This window comes from Hemicordylus capensis, chromosome 1, assembly GCF_027244095.1.
Source record: "Hemicordylus capensis ecotype Gifberg chromosome 1, rHemCap1.1.pri, whole genome shotgun sequence".
NCBI classification, from domain to species: Eukaryota; Metazoa; Chordata; class Lepidosauria; order Squamata; family Cordylidae; genus Hemicordylus; species Hemicordylus capensis.
Window position 1 is genome coordinate 72,381,509 of NC_069657.1, and position 21,194 is coordinate 72,402,702.

Sequence of the window (21,194 nt, forward strand, 5' to 3'; positions counted from 1 at the left end):
GTCTAGCGACTGGTCGCCTGAAGGGGCCGAGTAGGAATTTTTTGCTCCCAACGCATTGGCCACTGTTGGGGTTTTTTTTGCCTACTCCGTTCTGTGTCCTGGGTGCGTAGTTAGAGTTAGGTCGGCCACAATGGCAGGAACAGTGCGGGCGGGGTGGTAATTTGAGGGTTAGAACATCGGTGAGCACCCTTGGATATGTAAAAGGGGTGATTGGTTAATCGCTCCTTTGTAGCCTGTGCGGCACGGGGAGAATGATTGCCATGAACCCTGCTTCAGGACTTCTCCAACCTTTGGGCTGTGCGGTCCGGGGTGGACGAATGCCTAGAAGTATCCAGATCCTCTCTTACAGAAGGGGGGGTTGGCTTTGAAGGAATTGGGTGGGGTGTACCTGCCCATTCCTGAGCCAGGGCGTGTCGCCCAGTAGGGTGCTGGGTAGGACTTCAGAGTTCTGACCTGCTTCTATTGGCCTGCACTGTTCTCTAAGGGTGATTAATCACCTGGTGTTCCAGTCTGCCATGCCTTGTGTAAAAGTTAACAAAGTTGTGGCCCTTTTCTTGTTTTAATTTGTTTTAGCTTTTCATTGTTTTATAAGTTTGTTTTAATTGTAAACCGCCCTGAGCCATTTTGGAAGGGCGGTATATAAATCAAATAAATAAATAAATAAATAAATAATAAAAGTAATAAAATTAACCAAATTGAACAAACAAGTTAAAAGTCAGGTTAAAAACCACAATCATTATTAGGTTCAAATTAAAAGTTATTTTAAAAGCTAAAAATGGAAAATTATAAAAAGCTAAAGAACCTACCAGATATAACAAAAAATGGAACATTAAAAAGCCTCCTTAAAAAGGTGTGTTTTAAGTTGTTTTTTAAAAACACTGAGGGAAGGAGCATGGCGAAGCTCTTCAGGGAGGGCGTTCCAAAGCCGAGGGGCCACAACTAAAAAGGCCCTTTTCCCCATAATCCCTAGCTATTGGCCTCTGTGGATGGGGATTATGGGAGTTGTGGTCCAAAAACAGCTGGGGGGGCCTAAGTTGAGCAGGCCTGGACTAGATGAATATCCAAATGCTGCATAATTCACAACCTGAGAAACTTGGTTCTGTTCTGCTCCCTGGCCTCTTCCTAGCAAGACATTACACATCACTGAAGGCTAGACAGCCACATCATCCATGCCTTAATGGGTATATAGAAAATTGTGTTGTAGTGAGTTAGACCATTTGTGCATATAGGTCAGTATTGTTTGCTTTGACTGGAAACAGCTCTCCAGAGTTTCTGACAGGAGTCTTTCCCAGCCCTAGCTGGAGACATCAGGGGTTGAACCTGGAACAGTGTGCATGCAAAGCAGATACTCTGTACTGAGCAATAGCCTGATCTCCAAAGTTTCTAAAGGCTTGGTCCCTCCTTCCTCCACTGTGCAAAGAATTTGAAAGTAAGGAACTTCAGACACATACTGTTTGCATCTCAGATTCTACAGCAGAATGTTTTAGGAAGTGCCATAAGAAATGTTCTGTGTTTTCTATGTCTGTTTAGCCACCAAATCATGAATAAAGAGAATAAGTTATTCATTGTTAATCAGGATTTGTAATGGCACGAGCAAGCTACCTCTGTTCTACAAAGCTCCATTAGTACCTCTCTCAGGGACCTTATCCAAATTCCCAGACTGTATTGTCTGCACATTTCCATAAAAATGTCTGCTGAGTTCTGCACATACTAAGCAGTCTCCATCCTTCTGTTTTTAGCTAAACCCTTTCCGCCTCTCAACGTGACGGTAACTCAGATCACCAGCAACAACGCCAGTGTCACTTGGGTACCAGGATTCAATGGCCGTTCCTCACTTCAATATTGTACAGTTAAGGTATTTGACACTTCTGTATACCCTACCTTGCAGAGCAAACAGTCAAATGGAGCAAATGCTTTGCTCCTTCCACTGGAGTGCTTGGTGCCTTGTGGGACAGGAATCTTCGTCACAGGGCCTGTTTTGCAGACGTTCTGCAAGCTACTGATTGCAAAGAGCTATTTGAATTTCAGAGCTACTTAAAATGATGCTACTTATTTCTACTACTACTGTTACTTATTTGAGTGTCAGGAGCAGCATATACTAAATCAAAGCCAATGACTTATGGAGGCAGGTGTCATAAGAACATAAAAACAGCCCCTCTGGATCAGGCCAAAGGCCAATCTAGTCCAGCATCCTGTTTCACAAAGTGGCCCACCAGATGATTCTGGAAGCCACAGGCAGGAGTTGAGGGCATGCCCCCTCTCCTGCTGGTACTCCCCTCAGGGATGGAGCCACCATTGGGCGAACGGGTTTAAAGAACCTGGGCCACAACCAATCAGGGGCCGCGAGCACAGCCCCGGACATGCCCCCCCCACATCTAACATCAGACGCAAGGGGGTTATTTTGGTCCCAAACAGAGTCGTGCGGCCCTGTTCGGAACCAAAATCAGCCCACACTGAGTCGGCAGTGCAGCCAGAGTGACTGTCCTTGCCTGTTGTAAACCTGTCAGGCTAATCTAGAGCTATATATCAGCAGACGGAGCGTGAAGTAGGCAAAGGGTCAAAAGAAGAATGTCGGAGCCGAGCAGTAAGCAATTTCCAAACCAAAGCCAGTCTGAATCGTTCCAATATCCAGTCAGTCAAACCAAGTCCAAGTCGAATTCTACAAACAGAGTCCAAACAGTCCGGAGTCAAAGCACAGTCAAAACAAGCAGGAACACAGCTGGGTAGCTCACCAAAATGTGATGTTGCTACCAGCAATGCGGCTGGGGCGAAGCTGTCTTAAATAGGCTGAAGCCATGTGCTTTCAATCATGGGTCAATCCATGTGCTTTCAATCCTTGTTAGTAGAGCTGTTCTGCGTGTGCGTCTCCTTATCTCTTCCTGTCTCTTCGACTGACTCCTCTCTACAGCTGAGATCGGCTGTGCCTCCTCCACAGGAGCTGTCGTACTAGGCTCTGTTTCTTTTTCAATGTCCCGTGAGTTGGTCCCGCTTGTCACTGCAACTTCTTGCCTTTGAGGTCGCTGCACTCCCTCCTCTCCTGTCACACTGTCTGTCTCCTGCTCATCCTCGGAGTCCGATAGCATGCCCGTGACACTGCCTTAAAGGCAGGGAGAGCTGCTCCTGGTCTCGCTGTCAATGCAGCGGGGCCGATCGATCTCTCTCCCAAATGGGACATGTGCATGACATCACACACACGGGCTTATGTGGAGGGGGCCGCCGAGCAGGGCTGGACCCTGGCCGCTGTTCGGCTGGCTTGACGGCTGCCTATTGCCCTCAGACTGGTAACCATTGATAGACCTCTCCTCCATGAAGTTATCCAAACCCTCTCAAAACCATCCAGGTTGTTGGTTGTCACCACATCTTGTGGCAGAGAATTTCACAAGTTGATTATGCATTGTGTCCTCCACAGGGACACAATTAGCAGCCATTGAAAAACTCTAGTTTCAGAAAAACATGGCTTAGAAAGAAAGTGGCTAAATGAAGAATATGACTGAGGCATATAAAAATTATGTATGGTGTGGGGAAAGTGGATAGAGAGGGGGCCCCCACCCCACAATTAGTTTATTGGTCATCCAATAAACTGACTGGCAAGAGATTTGGGATAAAGGAAGTGCTTTTTCACACAGTGCATAGTTAGCTTATGGAATTTGTTGCCCAAGATGTGGTGATAATCATTAGCTTAGATTATTTTAAAGGGGGATTGGACAGATTTATGGAGGATACCCTATCGATAGAGATTAGTTTGTGTACTGCTTCCAGGTTCAGAAGCAGTATGCCTCTGAATACCAGCTTCAGGGGAGCAACAGCAAGAGAAGGGGTATGCCTTATTTGCTGATGGATTTTCCAGAGGCATCTGGTGGGCCACTGTGGGAAACAGGATGCTAGACTAGGTCGGCCTTGGCCTGATCCAACAGGGTTCTTACGTTCTCATGTTCTTACTTTTCTATATAATGACAAGATGATGGCCTTTTTATTTTTGACTAGCCCAGCAGAATAAGTGTTAGTAGAGCATATGCCATGTGCGTTGTGGTTTATAAACTAAAATAAAATATATAAACATTGCTCTGTTCTTTTAAAAATTTGGATATGTGACCTATTGATGGTTGCAAGGCTTTTGATTTTTTTTAAAGGTGAAGATTGCATCCAGTCATCAATACAGAATATCTTTTCCCTTCAGTACTTTGATACTACAACTGGTTCTAATATGTTACAGGCTTCTTGCAGGTTTTCCTGCTCACCCTGATGTTCTTCCCTTTTCGCTAGTGCTCAGTATTAGCACACAGGCTAAACCTCTACCTCACATGGCACAGCTTCAGAACCCACTGCAAGCTTCAGTCCTGATCCCACCTCCTACACTATCACTTGTTCCTCCTTCCACCTTGTTGTTTGGATTTGCATGATTGCTGATCAGGAGTGCGCCCAGCTCTCCTACCCAGGCTTCTCCTACTCTGCCGGTGGCCATGTGAACAAGCCTAACAAGGACTGTTCTACTGTAGCCACTGACATATGTGGGCTGAGTGGGTGGGGTAGTAAAACAAGTGGCAAGCTGGGTGTGGGGTGAAGTAGTCACACAAGCAATATGGTAAGCCTAATAGCATTCAGCCCACTTTCCTAACATGCCAAGTTGGGAATTTTAATTGGTCTTTGGTATGAACCAGTTGTCAGAGCTGAGCTGTAGGCAGCTGTAAAGTGAGAGGCAGAAAGTCAAACCAAGGGTTGGAGCTGGGGGGGAGTAAAAACCAAAACTAGTGAAGACTATCAGTGCACAAGCAAAGGTCCTAGCCTGAACAGGAAGCCTTAATAACCAAGGCTGGCCCTACTATTCAGGCAGGTGGACCAGTTCTCAGGAGCAGCATAGCAGCATACGCAGCACCTCCCCTGAGGGTGACCTGCAAAGGAATGAAAGCGAAATGGGGCCATGCTGCTTTTCCTTCCCCACATAAAAGGAAAGAGGGAGAGATATGTAAGAGGGAAGAACTGGGGTGTAATTTAAATGGGGAGGGGGAGAGGCAAGGGAGGGGGTGCCGTGTGGTGCTCTGCTCCAGATAGCAAAATGGACCTACACTGTTTATAATCCTTCCTGTTGAGGAAAGCCAATAGTCAGCCTGAGTGGGCAGAATCACTCCAGTACTTGGGAGCCCTTTACTGCCTAGGGAGTTGCTTCAGCCTGTAGCTGTGGTGACTCAACACTTAGGACAGCTGTGCACAGAGCTGTGGGTTCCCCCCCAAGTGTAGCTAGGTAATTCTGAAGCCTGAATAGGTAATTCTGAAGCCTGAACCTCCACACCCCCAAGATAAGTATCATCCCCACACACGCCATGACACGTGGGTTCTTGAAGGCCCAAACAGCAAGTGAACTCACAAGAATGTAAGGATATAAAGCAAGTATATTTATGCAGATATGCATTAGCAGAAACATTTCAACATGATGCAACTTAACATATTCCCATCCCACATATTTCTTTCCCTACTCCCAACTCTGTCTCTCAAGAGTCAAATTTTTAACTGATCCAAAAAAGTTTTGAATGAAGGGAAAACAAGTGTTCAGCTTGAAACTCCTGCCTTCTCAATCTGCAGAGTTGATCCAACTTGATACTACTGCCTAGAACAAAAACTCATTCCATACACAGATGTAAAAATTAGAATACTGCTCAGCATCCAGCCCAGTTGCTGGTATGGCTGGGCGGAAGTGGCTGTGGCTTGGCAGCCTTCTCGCCTGGCCCAGCTGGCACCACTGCACCTGGAGCAGATCGGGTGGGCCACATGGTGCTCACATAGCCATGCGACTGCTGCTCAGCTACCCAGCATGGTAAGGGGCAACAGCAGTACAGGTCAATGGTGGCCCACCACCACCCGGGACACTACACATGTAATTTGGGGGCCGTAAGGCCTGCGAGGGACTGGACTTCCACCCGGATGTCCGAGGGGAATGGCGCTTCTGGGTTCCCCGTTCTTGCCCTAGAAGTGGTGGCTTCTCCCAACTCCCCATTGGTGAATGGGGAGATATTCTGCAGTGGCAACTGCTCCTCCTCTCATCCTTGGAGGGTAGGAGGAAGAAGAGCCACTGCCCCCATGCCCTGCCCTAGATGGAGATGGAAGGTGAGAAGAAGAGGAATTGCTGGCACTACTGAGTCTCTCAGCACCAGTTGCAACTCCTCCCACACTCCCCATTGGTCAATGGGCTTTCTCCCAAAGGCCTCTGCTCCATTGCAGTCAGTGCCAGTCAGTCTAGCGTCATCTGTGACAGCTTAGTAACATTCTTCCCGGATTCCACCCACCCACCCATCCCCGCCGTCCGCTGCATCAGAGGACAGGATCCCTGTGTACTATTCTCCTGTCAATATTCTGACCGTAGAAGAGAGTTAACCAAAGCAAAGAGCTGAAGTTATGCTGCTTTTTTTTGTTTCTGTGCAGGTGCAGAAAAGATTCTTGCCTATTTCTTTCATGAACTTTGAAAGAAACCTCATTGGTGATTACATTCACTATGACTTTCTGCATGCAGCAGATCTCTGCTGCTGTTCTAGTGAGGCTCTTGACAGATCAGAATGAATTTCCTCCTGTGCACTGAAATGCGGAGCTTTCTCCACTCGGTACAGCCTATTCTTTCCTAGTTTGCACGTCCACCAGTCACCACACAATGCTAATCTGTCTGGATTTTGTGCTCCTCCCCTCAACCTTCCCATTTCTTTTCTTTCTCTTTTTCCCTTTTTGCAACCTGCGAAGTGGAGGGGGAAGCAGAGTGAGAACAATTCAGATTTCATCCTCCTCAGGCAACTTTTTTGCTAAACTTCACAGGCCTTTCTATCCCATGCTGAGAGAAACAAACAGGCATTTTGATCTTTGATCAGGTTTAACATGACAATAATACTCCACTGCAAAAAGCTCTGCCCAGAGGATAGTAATGTTTCTGACATCTGCAACAGCAAGTTTCATCTACTCTGTTTCTTCCACTCTCTGCTCTGATTTTTCAGTCATGAGCACTGTTGACCCAATTTTTCACAGGGCCATCCATGTATGTCTCTAGCTGCCAGGGAATAAATTAATCTCATTCTTCTAGGGTTAGAGATGCTGGATTCTTTTTTTCAGGGAGTTGAAGATGGTCTGTTAGAGTCATTATTGGCTACTAGTGGTTTTGTAGCCCGTTGGATAACGGGCGCTAGGGGAGCTCTGCGCTCCAGACCACCGCCGCCATTACCCCTCCCGCCCGCGCCTCTGGCCGGGTCCGCCACTCACCGCCGCCCGCGGCTCCGGCCGGGCCCGCCACCCACCGCCGCCCGTGGCTCCGGCCTGATCCACCGCTGCCCGGGCCCACCGCCGCATTCTTCTCGGCCGCCTCGTCCGGCGGCCATCCTGGGCGGCCAGAAGCGGCCGCCCCGAAGAAGCCAGGTAAGCGGCAGCACGGCCAGGCCTCGGCCATGGCTCTGCCGCCTCCTTGGCCGCGCCGTCTCCTCTGGCCGAGGCGGCGGCTTTGCCGCTGCCTCGGCCAGTGTCCCCCGCCGCCGCTTACCCGGCTTCTTCGGGGCGGCCGCTTCTGGCTGCCCAAGATGGCCGCCGGGTGCTGGCGGTCCTGGCTCCCTGGCCTCTTCTGGCTATGCGCTTCGCGCATGCCCAGAAGAGGCCAGGGAGGCACGGACACATGCTTGGTGTCCGTCCACGGACGGACACCAAGCGTTTTATAGATAAGGATGCTATGCCACACTCATCCCAGTGCTGTCTCTGTTTGCAGATTTTGTAATGCTTTGAAAACTTGCAAAACCTGTTTGATCTAAGGTGACAGTGGGACAAATGAAAGGTCTGTGTGCACCGCTGGTCTCAGTGACTCTGCCAGTGCTGGCATCAGGTCGTGGGGGGGTCCAGCAGACACCCCCCCATAGCACATTGGGCCCCTGAGCCCCCCTCAAATTTACCAGCAGAAGCCAAGTAGTGGCTTCTCCCAACTCCCCATTGGTGAATGGGGGGATATTCTGCAGTGGCGACTGTTCTTCCTCTCATCCTTGGAGGGTAGGAGGAAGAAGAGCCACTGCCCCCATGCCCTGCCCTAGATGGAGATGGAAGGTGAGAAGAAGAGGAATTGCTGGCACTACTGAGTCTCTCAGCACCAGTTGCAACTCCTCCTACCCTCTCCATTGCTCAATGGGCTTTCTCCCAAAAGCCTCTCCTCCACTGCAGGAACCTTTGGGAGAAGGCCCATTGACTGGTGGGAAGGGCAGGATAAGGTCTCTCAGCCAAGAGATTCATGAAGTAGCTCCTCCTTCTCTTGCCCTCCTCACCAACCAATGGGAACATCTCCTAGATGTTCCTACCTGTGGTGGCTCCCATTTGTAGATGGGGTGGGGTATTAGGCAGAGCAGTAGTGATGTAAGTTTCCTGGACAGCTTGTAGCACTTTTGCCACCAGTATTGGTGGCATTCAGGGATTGGCCCAGCCAGGTGGGCCCTCTGACACATGTTGGCCCCCAGCCAGTGACTGGCCTAGCTGAGTCCAGATTCTATCGTCACTTTCAGCTCTCTTAAAACAATTTTTAAAAACAGTTTTAAAAAACACCCTTTTAAAAAGATTTTCCTTAAAACAGCAGATGTATGCTAGATCATAATCTGTCACTTTGCATTTGCCATTTAAAAAAAACATATTTATCTCTTTTTCAGGTATATAAATAATACAGAAATACTCAATCAAATAAAAAGAAATCAAGTTACAAAGTCTCAATTACTAAAAAAAGATAGAACAACTACAAATTACATCCTGTTAAATAATCTGGAAAAACCAATAGAATGAAATGGGGGAAGTATTTTCTTATAGTTACTGAGCCACAAGTCAAATCCGTATTCAGAGTAATAGATTATAGGAATAGTTGCTCAGTAGATAGCTATATAAATACAAACATCAAAAGTTATGGTTGAAATTTTTATTTGTTTTCATTAAGGGACAAGAAAGGACTGTTACTTCAGCAAATGGTCTGTGTGTTCTTCCTACTAGGTCTTTGGTTAGTAAAGAGATTTCATCGGTAATAAATAGGTCTCAGATTCTGTGAGACGATCACTGGACAGATGGGGATCTCTTGCTTTTCCATTGTGCAGCTAACTGAAATATTGCTGTAACCAGCAAAAAAGATACACAGTGTTTGATACACAATAGGCTGGTTCACACAGCCATTGAAATCAGAGTAGGAGGTGGGCTACCCAGATTTGCATGATTGTCAGAACTTACTCATTTCCCTCCTGACCAGGTTGCTCCTGGCATTGCTACCTAGCTTTTGTACCCAGGTTTTTACCAGAGAGGAGAGGAGAGCCCTTCTACACTGATGGTTGTTATTATGAGAACCTGACTACTGCTCTTGCTTGGGCTACCAGCACACACCCCACCCACACTTCCATGGCAACCAGACACCTGGGCCCATAGCAGCCATTGGCAATGCTAGCCTTCAAAGAACACTCTGTGCTCCTGAAGCCAAAGCATCTTCTGCAGGGCTGCATTTGCCTCCTGTTCCTTCGTGGCCAATGGGAGGGCAGCTGCTAACATCATGAAACTTTTCCAATCTGCTGGCAGCACAAAGCATTCTGGGAAGGCAAATGGGTCCTTGGAGGACCTTCCATGGAGGAGCAGAGCTTGCAACTGACAATTTCAGCACCAGAGCCCTCGGCAGCTGTTATCATCTGCTTGCTGGGTTTGCAGAGCCCAGCTGAGGTGATGCTCATGTGTTACATACGGAGTAACATCTTACCTGGACCCCTACCCACCTCAAAATGCTTGTGTAAACAAGCCTACTTGCTGCGCCTAGTTGCACACAGTAAGAGTGTGTTTGAACCTGTGGTTGGTGAAGGGTACTATAACCTAGCCCAAAATCTAGCCTTAAGGGGTGTCTACTGAACATGATGAAACACACTGGACTATTACCAGGGGGACTTGGGTTCACATCCCCATTCAGCCATGACACTCATTAGGTGTTCCTAGACCAGTCACTTGACCTCAGCATAACCTACCTCACAGGGCTGTTGTACAGATAAAAGCGGTCAACCCATTTACACCATCCTGAGCTTCTTGGAGGAACAGGAGGATATACATGTGAATGATGACAACTCTGATTGACAATTCCACTGCCTTTTAATTAAAATTTTATTCTAGAATGTTACTAATTACTTTGCAGCCTCAGTTTGAAGAATTAGTCATTGTATACCATTGTACTAAAGCCAAGATCAAATGAAAGTATTATTTATTGGATGCAGCTCTCATAAAGTTTATAAAAATAAAAAGTAGTCTTCTGTTGCTGAAATATATGAAAGTATTATATATCTGTTTTATCTTCCTTTTGGAACAGGTGGCTGAGCCACAGGAAGATGAGGAAGTTTCTACAGAAATTGTCCCTGTCCCGTCCTTTACCAGGGCTTTTCCAGGATTAAAGCATTCCACCAATTATAGTGTCCAGGTCCAATGCACTAATGAAATGGGCAGCTCCCCTTTTACAGACTGGGTCTATTTTCAGACCTTGGGGTTAGGTAAGCAGACAACTGAATGGATACTTTGAAATATTTTTCCATAGGATTATGTAGGTTTGGACCAGAAAACCATTGAACAACTCTATTGAATCCCTAATTCCCTAACTGAAGTTAAAAGATAAGGAACATGTAACACACATAACCACATGGCTGATTCAAACAGATAGGGCATCTGCTTCCTTTTTTCAGCCTAGAATGTAGTTTGCCTGCAAATAAATTTTGTGAGGCTGTTCCCAGTTCCTCCAGGTATCCGAGCGGAGTTACCATTTCCTCTTATCACAGCTTATTATGGGAGAGAAAGAGGACCTTGGACTGCCTAAGACTCCAAGAGCCCCTTGTAGAACTTACTGGTAAATTAGCTGATGGGATATCTGATTGCCTTGGGCTGTTCAGTGTTCCAGTGTCCTTGAAACTTGCTGCTGAAGAATGCACTCTTGTGTTCTCCTCCTCCTCCTCTTCTTAACAATACCATAGGCATTATTACTTTCTTTCCTTACAGCTCCAAACAGTACTCCACAAAATGTACATGTTATCCAAAGAGATTCTTGCCTGATTTTGGAATGGGAAGCAATAGCTCCAGAAATGCTTAGAGACGGTGCTCTGGGATACAGGTTGGAGTGGAGTCAAGATAACATAACTCAGGTAAGTGGCTGAGGAACATAAGAATTACCTTTAGTGCAGGGTTTCTTAACCTTGGGCCCCAGATGTTGATGGACTACAACTCCCATAATCCACAGCCACAATGGACATGGCTGGGGGTGATGGGAGCTGTAGTCCATCAACATCTGGGGGCCCAAGGTTAAGAAACCCTGCCTTAGTGGATCAGAACAAAGTTCATCTATTCCCGAATTCCACATCTAAAAGCAGCAGGCTAAACGACTCAGGGAGCTCATGACTATCTGTTACTTGTCCTGGGCAAGCAGTACTTAGGAGCCTGAATAGAGAGTTTTCATGTAGTTATCCTAACTAATAGGGTTTAATATTTACTTTTTATTGTTGCATTTTTTTAATTGTGATTTTAATTATTTGTTATAAGCCTCTGTACATTTGAATGAAGAACAAAAGGAGAGTCCTGATGGATCAGGCCCAAAGTCTGTCTAATCCAGCATCCTGTTTCCCACAGTGGCCCAACTGATCCCTCTGGGAAGCCCACAAGCAGGAGATGGAGTGCCTCCTCTCCTGCTGTTGCTCCGTGCAACTGGCATTCAGAGGCACCGTGCCTCTGAACCTGATAAATAAATAAATGAACCATAGCCATTGATAGACCTGTTGTCCACACATTTCTCTAGTCCTTGTTTAAAGTAATTTTGGCAAGTGACCATCACCAGGGTTGCCATATTCTGGCTTTCCAAATCCAGGGGCCTAATCTGCTTATTATGTAAACTGGCTGGAAAATAATTTCTGAGCAGAAAAGTGACTGCACATTTTGCTCCATAACTCCGCTTCTACAAGGGCTAGAGCTTAGCTGCTTTTTTAAAAAAGAAAGCTGAAATCTGGGATAATCTGGGTGGGATAAATAAGCTGGGTGAGATGCTTAAAATCCAGGTGAAACCCGGGTTTTTGGGGGACATGGCAACTCTACCATCACCACATCAAATGGCAATGAATCACACAAATAGAATTATGTATAGTGTAAAGAAGTACCTATTTTAGTCTGAACCAACTGCCAATAAAGGTGTTTTCATATACAGGTGAAATTCGAAAAATTAGAATATCGTGCAAAAGTTCATTAATTTCAGTAATGCAAATTAAAAGGTGAAACTGATATATGAGATAGACGCATTACATGCAAAGCGAGATAAGTCAAGCCTTAATTTGTTATAATTGTGATGATCATGGCGTACAGCTCGTGAGAACCCCAAATCCACAATCCCAGAAAATTAGAATATTGTGAAAAGGTTCAACAGTAGGCTCCAGGTGTCCCACTCCAATCAGCTAATCAATCCATAACACCTGCAAAGGGTTCCTGAGCCTTTAAATGGTCTCTCAGTCTGGTTCATTAGGAATCACAATCATGGGAAAGACTGCTGACTTGACAGTTGTGCAGAAAACCATCATTGACACCCTCCATAAGGAGGAAAAGCCTCAAAAGGTAATTGCAAAAGAAGTTGGATGTTCCCAAAGTGCTGTATCAAAGCACATTAATAGAAAGTTATGTGGAAGGGGAAAGTGTGGAAGAAAAAGGTGCACAAGCAGCAGGGATGACCGCAGCCTGGAGAGGATTGTCAGGAAAAGGCCATTCAAAAGTGTTGGGGACTTTCACAAGGAGTGGACTGAGGCTGGAGTTAGTGCATCAAGAGGCACCACACACAGACGGATCCTGGACATGGGCTTCAAATGTCGTATTCCTCTTGTCAAGCCGCTCCTGAACAACAAACAACGTCAGAAGCGTCTTACCTGGGCTCAAGAAAAAAAGAACTGGTCTGTTGCTCAGTGGTCCAAAGTCCTCTTTTCTGATGAGAACAACTTTTGCATCTCATTTGGAAACCAAGGACCCAGAGTCTGGAGGAAGAATGGAGAGGCACACAATGCAAGATGCTTGAAGTCCAGTGTGAAGTTTCCACAGTCTGTGTTGATTTGGGGAGCCATGTCATCTGCTGGTGTTGGTCCACTGTGCTTCATTAAGTCCAGGGTCAACACAGCCGTCTATCAGGAGATTTTGGAGCACTTCATGCTTCCTTCCGCAGACGAGCTGTATGGGGATGCTGACTTCATTTTCCAGCAGGACTTGGCACCTGCCCACACTGCCAAAAGTACCAAAACCTGGTTCAATGACCATGGGATTACTGTGCTTGATTGGCCAGCAAACTCGCCTGATAGAGAATCTATGGGGCATTGCCAAGAGAAGGATGAGAGACATGAGACCAAACAATGCAGAAGAGCTGAAGGCCGCTATTGAAGCATCCTGGTCTTCCATAACACCTCAGCAGTGCCACAGGCTGATAGCATCCATGCCACGCCGCATTGAGGCAGTAATTGCTGCAAAAGGGGCCCAAACCAAGTACTGAATACATATGCATGCTTATACTTTTCAGAGGTCCGATATTGTTCTATTTACAATCCTTGTTTTATTGGTTTCATGTGATATTCTAATTTTCTGGGATTGTGGATTTGGGGTTCTCATGAGCTGTACGCCATGATCATCACAATTATAACAAATTAAGGCTTGACTTATCTCGCTTTGCATGTAATGCGTCTATCTCATATATCAGTTTCACCTTTTAATTTGCATTACTGAAATTAATGAACTTTTGCACGATATTCTAATTTTTCGAGTTTCACCTGTATGACATAGGGCTTAAATGTATTTATTCTTGTATCAGTTTATAGTGTATGTGAAACCTATATTAGTTAGAATATACATTTGATTTCTCTTTCGCCTCCTAGCCCACATTAACAGCATTAGCTTGTGGCATAAATGCACTTTTTAGTCTTGTGTGTGAAAATTGTATAATTCAGAGCAATTTGATCCTTTGGGATTCTTTGGCTATATTCTGAATCAATGAGCATAATCATGTACTGTTTGTCAGAGATCATTCATTGTTGTCTGAGACTTGCTGAGTAATATTCTGGGATCTATCTCAAGTTATTAGGGTTATGAAAAGAAAATTTATCTGGGATGAGAAAGGATTTGAGTTTAGTGCTAAAGGATGGTTCTAGACTGACAGCTCCAGAAAAAAGCCACACACTATACTTCATTAAGGTATACACTATATATACACTATAATGTATATGTGTGTATACACACACACACACACACACACACACACACACACACACAGAGGTATACACTTCATTAAGCTATACACTGTATATTAATTAAGGATTTGAGCATTCCAGAAATGCAAGTGACAGACAATTGGAAGGTACTGCAAACAAAAATATATATACAGGTGGCCCCCATTCTCAGCTATAACCACGAGTACAGAAACCACGAATAAAGAAACCTTACCCCTATGGGAATCTAGGAGTTAGGTTCCTGACATACACAAAAAAACCCAAAAGTGAGAGGGGAAAAATAAGAATAGAAATACACAGGACCTTGCTCTCCCAGGCTCCAGAAATCTCCCGAAAACCCCCAAATCAGCTGAATTTGGCGAATATTCACCAAAAAAAATTTTTTTAGTTTTTTAAAGAAGAGCCTCAAAATGGCTCTGTGCTATAAAATGGCAGCCGGAAGTGACACTGGAAGTCATTTCCAGGTCATTTCCGGCCACTCAGCAGCTGCAAATAGGCAAATTCCTATTTGCCTCGCCCCCCGCACAACTCTCTCTCTCTCTCTCCCAACTCTCTCGCTTTTGCTCTCCACCACAACTCTCTCTCCTCACAACTCTCCCTCCCACAGCTCTCGCGCTGTCTCTCTCCCCCCACAGCTCTCGCGTTGTCTCTCTCCCCCCACAGCTCTCGCGCTGTCTCTCTCCCCCCAGCTCTCGCGCTGTCTCTCTCCCCCCCCCACAGCTCTCGCGCTGTCTCTCCCCCCCCACAGCTCTCGCGCTGTCTCTCCCCCCCACAGCTCTCGCGCTGTCTCTCCCCCCCCACAGCTCTCGCGCTGTCTCTCCCCCCCCACAGCTCTCGCGCTGTCTCTCCCCCCCCACAGCTCTCGCGCTGTCTCTCCCCCCCCCCCACAGCTCTCGCGCTGTCTCTCCCCCCCCCCCACAGCTCTCGCCCTTTCGCTCTCCCCACCCACAGCTCTCGCCCTTTCGCTCTCCCCCTTCCCTCCTTACAGAGAGCAGCATCGTGGCAGCCTAGATTGGCTCCTACCACCGGCCTCTGTTGCATCGCCCTGCCGAGTCTCCTCATGAGGAGAACGGCCAAACTGGGGCTTCCCTCCTAGCCTACACAGATGGCCCTCAGTGCACTCTTCTGTCCCAGCCGTCCTCCTCAAGAGGAGACTCAGCAAGGTGATGGAGGCCGCTGCTCAATGTCTCCTCCTCAGCAGCTGACCCTCCCTCTGTCTGCTGCTCACCCCTACTCTGTGCCTTCTCTCTCCTCTGGACAACTCTCGCGAGATGTGCCATGTACCACGGGATGTGCGACATTCGTCCTAAGGCTTTTAAATATCTAGATATACTAGGGATATAAATAGAATCCACCAAGCCTTGCTAACTGAGCAAAGAGGTGCCTTTAAAGTGGTGATCCTCTTATATTTAGCAGGGGGAGAACCACTGTCTCTATTCAACACCAGCACAGCATCACTCCTGTGGCTGTTGCTGGTGTCTGCGTTATGCTTCTTTTAAAATTGTGAGCCTTTCTGAGACAGAGAACTGTCATTTATCTAATTTATGATTTATTTATTTCCCTATGTATGCCACTTTGAGAACTTGTACTGAAATATTCATAGTAGTAGCAGTAGCAGCAGTAGTTATAGTCTTGCTGTGAATTACCTCTCCTAAAAGTTCCTACCAGTCCTCAGCATTGTTTGTTGTACTCATTAAGGGCCACCTCCTGTTTCCCAGGAAGGACACCATGGCAAAAGGAATATCAGCATCGCCTCCAAAACTGGTCAGAGAAGGAGCAGCTTCAGGAAGCTTACTTACCCCTTCCCTGCGAGAAAGAATTCAGCTCCAATTGCTAGTTGCCCAAGGAGTGGAGAAGTGAAAGGAAGCACACTCTGACCTCTGTCATTAGCCAGAAGAGGCAAATAGATTTGTTTTGAATGGTTGGTGGCATTATGTCAGCAGAAAGCACTGCCACTCATGCAAGGTGGGCTCCCCAATATTGACTGATTTCCCCTTTACCTGATGCAGTCCCCTGCACTACCAGAAAAGCTGGTCCTGAGAGTGGGAGAATATTTTGGAACAGCATGAGTTATGCCACAGGATGCTGCAGCACTTTGGGGAAATTGGTGAAAATCGGAGGCCCCATCTTCAGTGAGCAAAAGTGCTTCCCACTTGCATCTCTTCAGCTTCCAAGCCACTAATTCCATGTTTGTCTAGAGCCAAAGAGGTATCATTTGAGAGAAAAGGTCTTGGGTGCATACTAAATAATGCCTCAAATTGGCAGCTACAGAGTGTAGAAGTCCGGTGCAAAAAGCAAGTCCCAAAGTGACAAAAACAGATGCATGAGTGTTTATTTCTGACCCTTGAACAAAAGAAGGGCTGTTCTCACAATTATTATTAGGGTAGGAGAAACCTCCTACTCTAGTTCGGAAGTTGTATGTGCTCCTGCTATTGGATCGTGTGTTAGATCAAAGCAAGGCCAGAGGTGGGGTGCTTGCTCATCTGTCAAGACCCAGCTGGGTAGGAGGAGTTTCCTCCTACCTTGTTCAGCAGCTGAGGACGGAATCTGGGTAGGGCATGCTTGTCCTACCCTGCTGGGTGGGGGGCCGGGCTTGACAGACCAGCAAGCTCCCCACCTCTTGCTTTGATCTAACTCATGATCCAATAGCAGGAGCACACACAACTCCCAAACGAGGACAGAAGGCTTCTCCAACCCTAGTTCCGATCATGAGAAGGACAGCCCTAGTGTCTACTTGAATGAAAGCAAAGTAATAGTTTTCATGACATTAGAGATTCATAGAGCTGGATGGGACGAAAAGGACATCTTCCCCAACAGCTTGTAATAGGACAGAACTATTCACTGACTAGATTGCCCACTGAACAGTCTTTACACTCCAGCCCACAGTATGCCACAAGTACGAGAACATATGTAGTGGAGAAGAAACCTGCAAAACCATTTCAGGTGTCTCAAGCCAGCAAGCTGAACCATGTGCTGCAGAAAATGACCCAAAAGAAAGATGCCAGGATCATTAGACAGTCTAGCAGGGAGAAAAATTATATCCTGATCCTCAGATATTGCAAGTGAGCAAAGCCTTTTAAGTGAATTGTCACTGAGGCCCGATCTGGCAGCGGAGGGGCGGAGGGGGGCAGTACCACCTAGCCCGGTTTCTTAGCCCAGCTTTTAGCCTGGGTTAAGGATGCAAGTGATCCCTTAACCCAGGCTCTGCTTGCAGCCCGCACAGTCACAGAGACAGCGCCTAGAGCTCCCATCTCCTGTGGGAATCCCCCAGTGTAGCACTCTCTCTCGGCACACAGTGCATTGTGAGATACCCGGAGACTGGGACTGCATTGTCCGTGCAGCAGCAGATTGTCTGGGAGTGGTCTGCACTTCCAGCAAGGTTTACTGGATCATCGGTGGGAGGGGAAGGTTTCTCAGCCTCCCCACCTTCCTGAACAGCCGCGTGAATGGTCATACTGTATCAGTTGAATGCTGATTACCATTTACGAGTTTTGTTTTTCTGGTTTCAGGGAGAGATGGTAGTGCAGGAGACAAGAGCCAACCTTTCTTTGTGGAATCCCCTAAAAGACCTTGTAATCAGGGTCTGCATACTCAACTCAGCTGGCTGCGGACCATGGAGTGAGCCCTTGTTGGTTACTGCCCAAGATTTAATAGGTGAGCTATATGTGCAGGATATTGTTTACTGTGGTTTTTCACTAGGAAAATGGTCCCTTCTTAGTGCTGTGCATGCGTTGAAGACGTGGGAGAGCTGTTGGTTCAATTGTATCTTTCTGATCCTACTCTTCTCAACCCTCACTCACAGCTGCATGTATTGTATGTTTTAACTGAAGGAGAGGGAAGCCAAACAGCATCAAGCAATCAAGGAGAAACAAAATAAAAATCTCAGTCTGCTACTATGACATTCCCCCCACCCTGCAAAGGATTTTGCTATGAATTGGATCTGGCGAAGGAAAAGAAAATGCACTACAAGAGGCTTCTTTGCCATTGATTGATGCCATTACACAGTTTTATAAGTAGGTAAAGAATCTGAGGGCATAACAGGCTGTATATTAGACTGAAATTATGGTCAGAATTAGATCCCTGTAAACATTTTGTCATCTACATTTAAAAAGACAGGGTTTGCAGGGTTTTTTGCTGTTTGTTTTTTGTTGCTAGGAAGCTGCAGGCAGTTGCATTAATGTGCAGTGAAGAAAACTGTATACAGATTAGGAATTAATATGAAACTTGTATGTTACTTCTCTGTTGCTAAATCTCAGCCTGTCCATGTGTTGTATGTGGATAGTACATTCCAAAGAGGAGAAGGAGCAATGTTAGCACAGGAAGTTAATGGCACAGGTTCTGCCTGCTGTGCTGTTTTCTACACACGCGCATGCGTGCACACAGACACAGAGTTACTGCTCTTTTTTCTTCCCAGAGGTTTCTGTAAGAGATTTCTGTAAGAAGGGTTGGGGCTGTAGCTCAGTGGAAGAGTATCTGCGGGCTTGCATGCAGAAGGTCCCAGGTTCAGTTCCTGGCATCTCCAAGTGACTGATTGATTGATTGAAGTGCCATCAAGTCGGTGTTGACTCTTAGCGACTACATATATTCTCTCCAGGATGATCTGTCTTCAGCTTGGTCTTTAAGGTCTCTCGGTGGTGCATTCCTTGCTGTCGTAATTGAGTCCATCCACCTTGCTGCTGGTCATGCTCTTTTTCCTCTTTCCTTCAACTTTCCCCAGCATTATGGACTTCTCAAGTGAGCTCGGTTTTCGCATAATGTGTCCAAAGTATGAGCCTGGTCATTTGTGCCTTGAGTGGAATTGAGTGAATTGAACTGAGGAATTGAGTGTCTCATTTCCTGGCATCTCCAAGTAGTGCTAGGAAAAATTCCCGCCAGAAAGCTTGGAGAGCCACTGACATCAGTGTAGACAATACTGAGCTAGATAGACCAAAGGTCTGACTTGGTATAAGGCAGTTTCCTATATTCCTCTAAAGATAGGAGCTTATATTATTGAAAAAATGACTGAATTAGTGCACAGGAATTAGTGCACAGGAAGATTAAAGTATTAGTGCACAGGAAGATTAAAGTATTTTTTGACTTAAAATGTACTATTTATTTGTTTACTAATCATGGTCTCTTCATAGCAGGAAACAATCTCTCTCTCTCTCTCTCTCTCTCTCTCTCTCGTATTATTGTATATAAGCGAGAGAGAGAGAAAGAGAGATACTGTTTCCTGCTATGAAGAGACTATGATTAGTAAACAAACAAATAGTACATTTTAAGTCAAAAAATACTTCAATCTTCTATTCCTGTGTATTATTTCCATCATTTCAGTCATTTCAGACATTGTTAATCTATATTATTAATTCTCCAAGACAGTCCATACGTGGGGATGTGGTAGAAAGGACAAGATTGGCTGACAGAGTTTGCAAGCAGAAGCACCTGATTGGGCAGTGGGGATTCCATATGCAGATAGGGAGAAGGAGCCTGTGATACTGTGGTGATTGGGCAGTGGGGATTCCCTATGCAGATAAGGAGGAGGAGCCTGTGATGGTTAAGTTAAGTTAGAATGCAAATGTTACTGGTTGGAAGATGTTCTTGATTGTAGAGGAGAGAACTCTATCTATATATAAAAGGATAGTGGGCAGGGGTCTGTGAAGAGAGGAGTCATGAGGGAGGAAAGAGCCCCTTCAGAAGAAGGAGGCTGCCGTTGTGTGAATTAGATGAGGAAACGAGATGAACAAGATCTGTTAACTCAGGGAGGGAGATAGATAGATAGAACATGAAATGGGTGTGGGAAGAGTGGGGAAGAGCGAGTGGAGGAGAGCGAAAGAGAAAAAGAAGGGAGGGGGAAGAGAGACAGAAGGAAGGGCAAGGGACGGGCCTGAGCCTGTCAGCAGCCTGAGGGGAATGAGCGGCCATGGCAACACTAGCAGCAAGGAAGGGCCCAGTCAACCACTGCTGCTGTTTGGGGCTACCGAGGCCATTGTGAGAGGGAAGCAGACAGGCAAGGGATGGGCCTAGGCCTGTCAGCGGCCTGAGGGGAACGAGCGGCCATGGTGGTGGTAGCAGCAAGGAATGGCCTGGTCAAACACTGCTGCTGCTCCTGGAGGAAGGAGCAAGAGCGGGGTTCATATGAGGATGAGGAGATCTCTGGGGATTGGGGGCTGCAGCTTGGCCAATAGGTGGCAGCAATGCTGCAGCCACGACCAAGAAGGGTGAGGGGGATGGAACCAACGGGATGGAGGAGGAGCAGCAGGAGTGCAGCCCAGGTGAAGGTGGGGAGATCTCTGAGGTAAGGGGAGCAATCAAGTACTAACGTGCAGATGCTCTAGAGCGTGCAAGAGTTCCAGCATTGAAGCAGAGAGAAATAATGGTGGTGGTCAGGATGCAGAGGTAGAGGGCCAGCAGGTGACCTCCGGCCAGAAGAGGTGGGTGGACGGTGGGCGAAGCCCTGTTGGCCAGGAAGAGGAGGCGGTGGTGGGGAGAAATAATGGCGGCAGCGAGGAGGTGGGCAGATGGCGGGCAAAGCCCTACCAGCCAGGAGGAGGAGGTAGGAGGCGACGGCAGGATGGGGAGGGCTGTGGGGAGAGAGAGCTGTGGGGGGAGAGGGCGAGCGAGCTGCGGGGGGGGGGGAGAGGGCGGGAGCGCTGCGGGGGGGAGAGGCGGGAGTGCTTCCAGACCTTGCCCTGGATATCTTTCATTATTTTTCCAGAAAATGTGGAAAAACATTCCCATTGAAAAGCATGGGGAATGAGACCACATAGAACTAGGAAACAATTAGAGTCATGGTGGTTCCAGGGTGAAAAAATGCCTGTTAAAAACTGCAGACATCTCTGCCACTGGCACCCGGGGTTCTGTGGGAAGCCCGGGAGGCCAACAGGATCCGAATTGGTGGGGGGGGATGACTCAGCCCTGCTGCTTAACTGCCCTTAGCCGATGTGCTATTTGAGTGGTTAGTACAGCACCATTGCTGAAATGGTT

The 21,194-nt window shown here is 46.8% G+C and overlaps 1 protein-coding gene across 6 annotated transcripts in view; it reads left to right on the top strand.

Annotated features, from left to right (window-relative positions):
• Nucleotides 1–21,194, top strand: part of TYRO3 (TYRO3 protein tyrosine kinase) — a 119,585-nt gene that overhangs the window by 56,583 nt on the left and 41,808 nt on the right. For all 6 annotated transcript variants that reach the window (XR_008313018.1, XR_008313019.1, XR_008313020.1 and 3 more), the window contains 4 exons: nucleotides 1,740–1,855; nucleotides 10,316–10,493; nucleotides 10,993–11,135; nucleotides 17,741–17,885. Coding sequence is in view for 3 of the 6 variants with exons in the window: in XM_053283189.1 (XP_053139164.1) it covers nucleotides 1,740–1,855; nucleotides 10,316–10,493; nucleotides 10,993–11,135; nucleotides 17,741–17,885 (582 nt within the window). In the remaining 3 variants the exon portion in view is untranslated. The remainder of the gene's footprint in view (nucleotides 1–1,739; nucleotides 1,856–10,315; nucleotides 10,494–10,992; nucleotides 11,136–17,740; nucleotides 17,886–21,194) is intronic.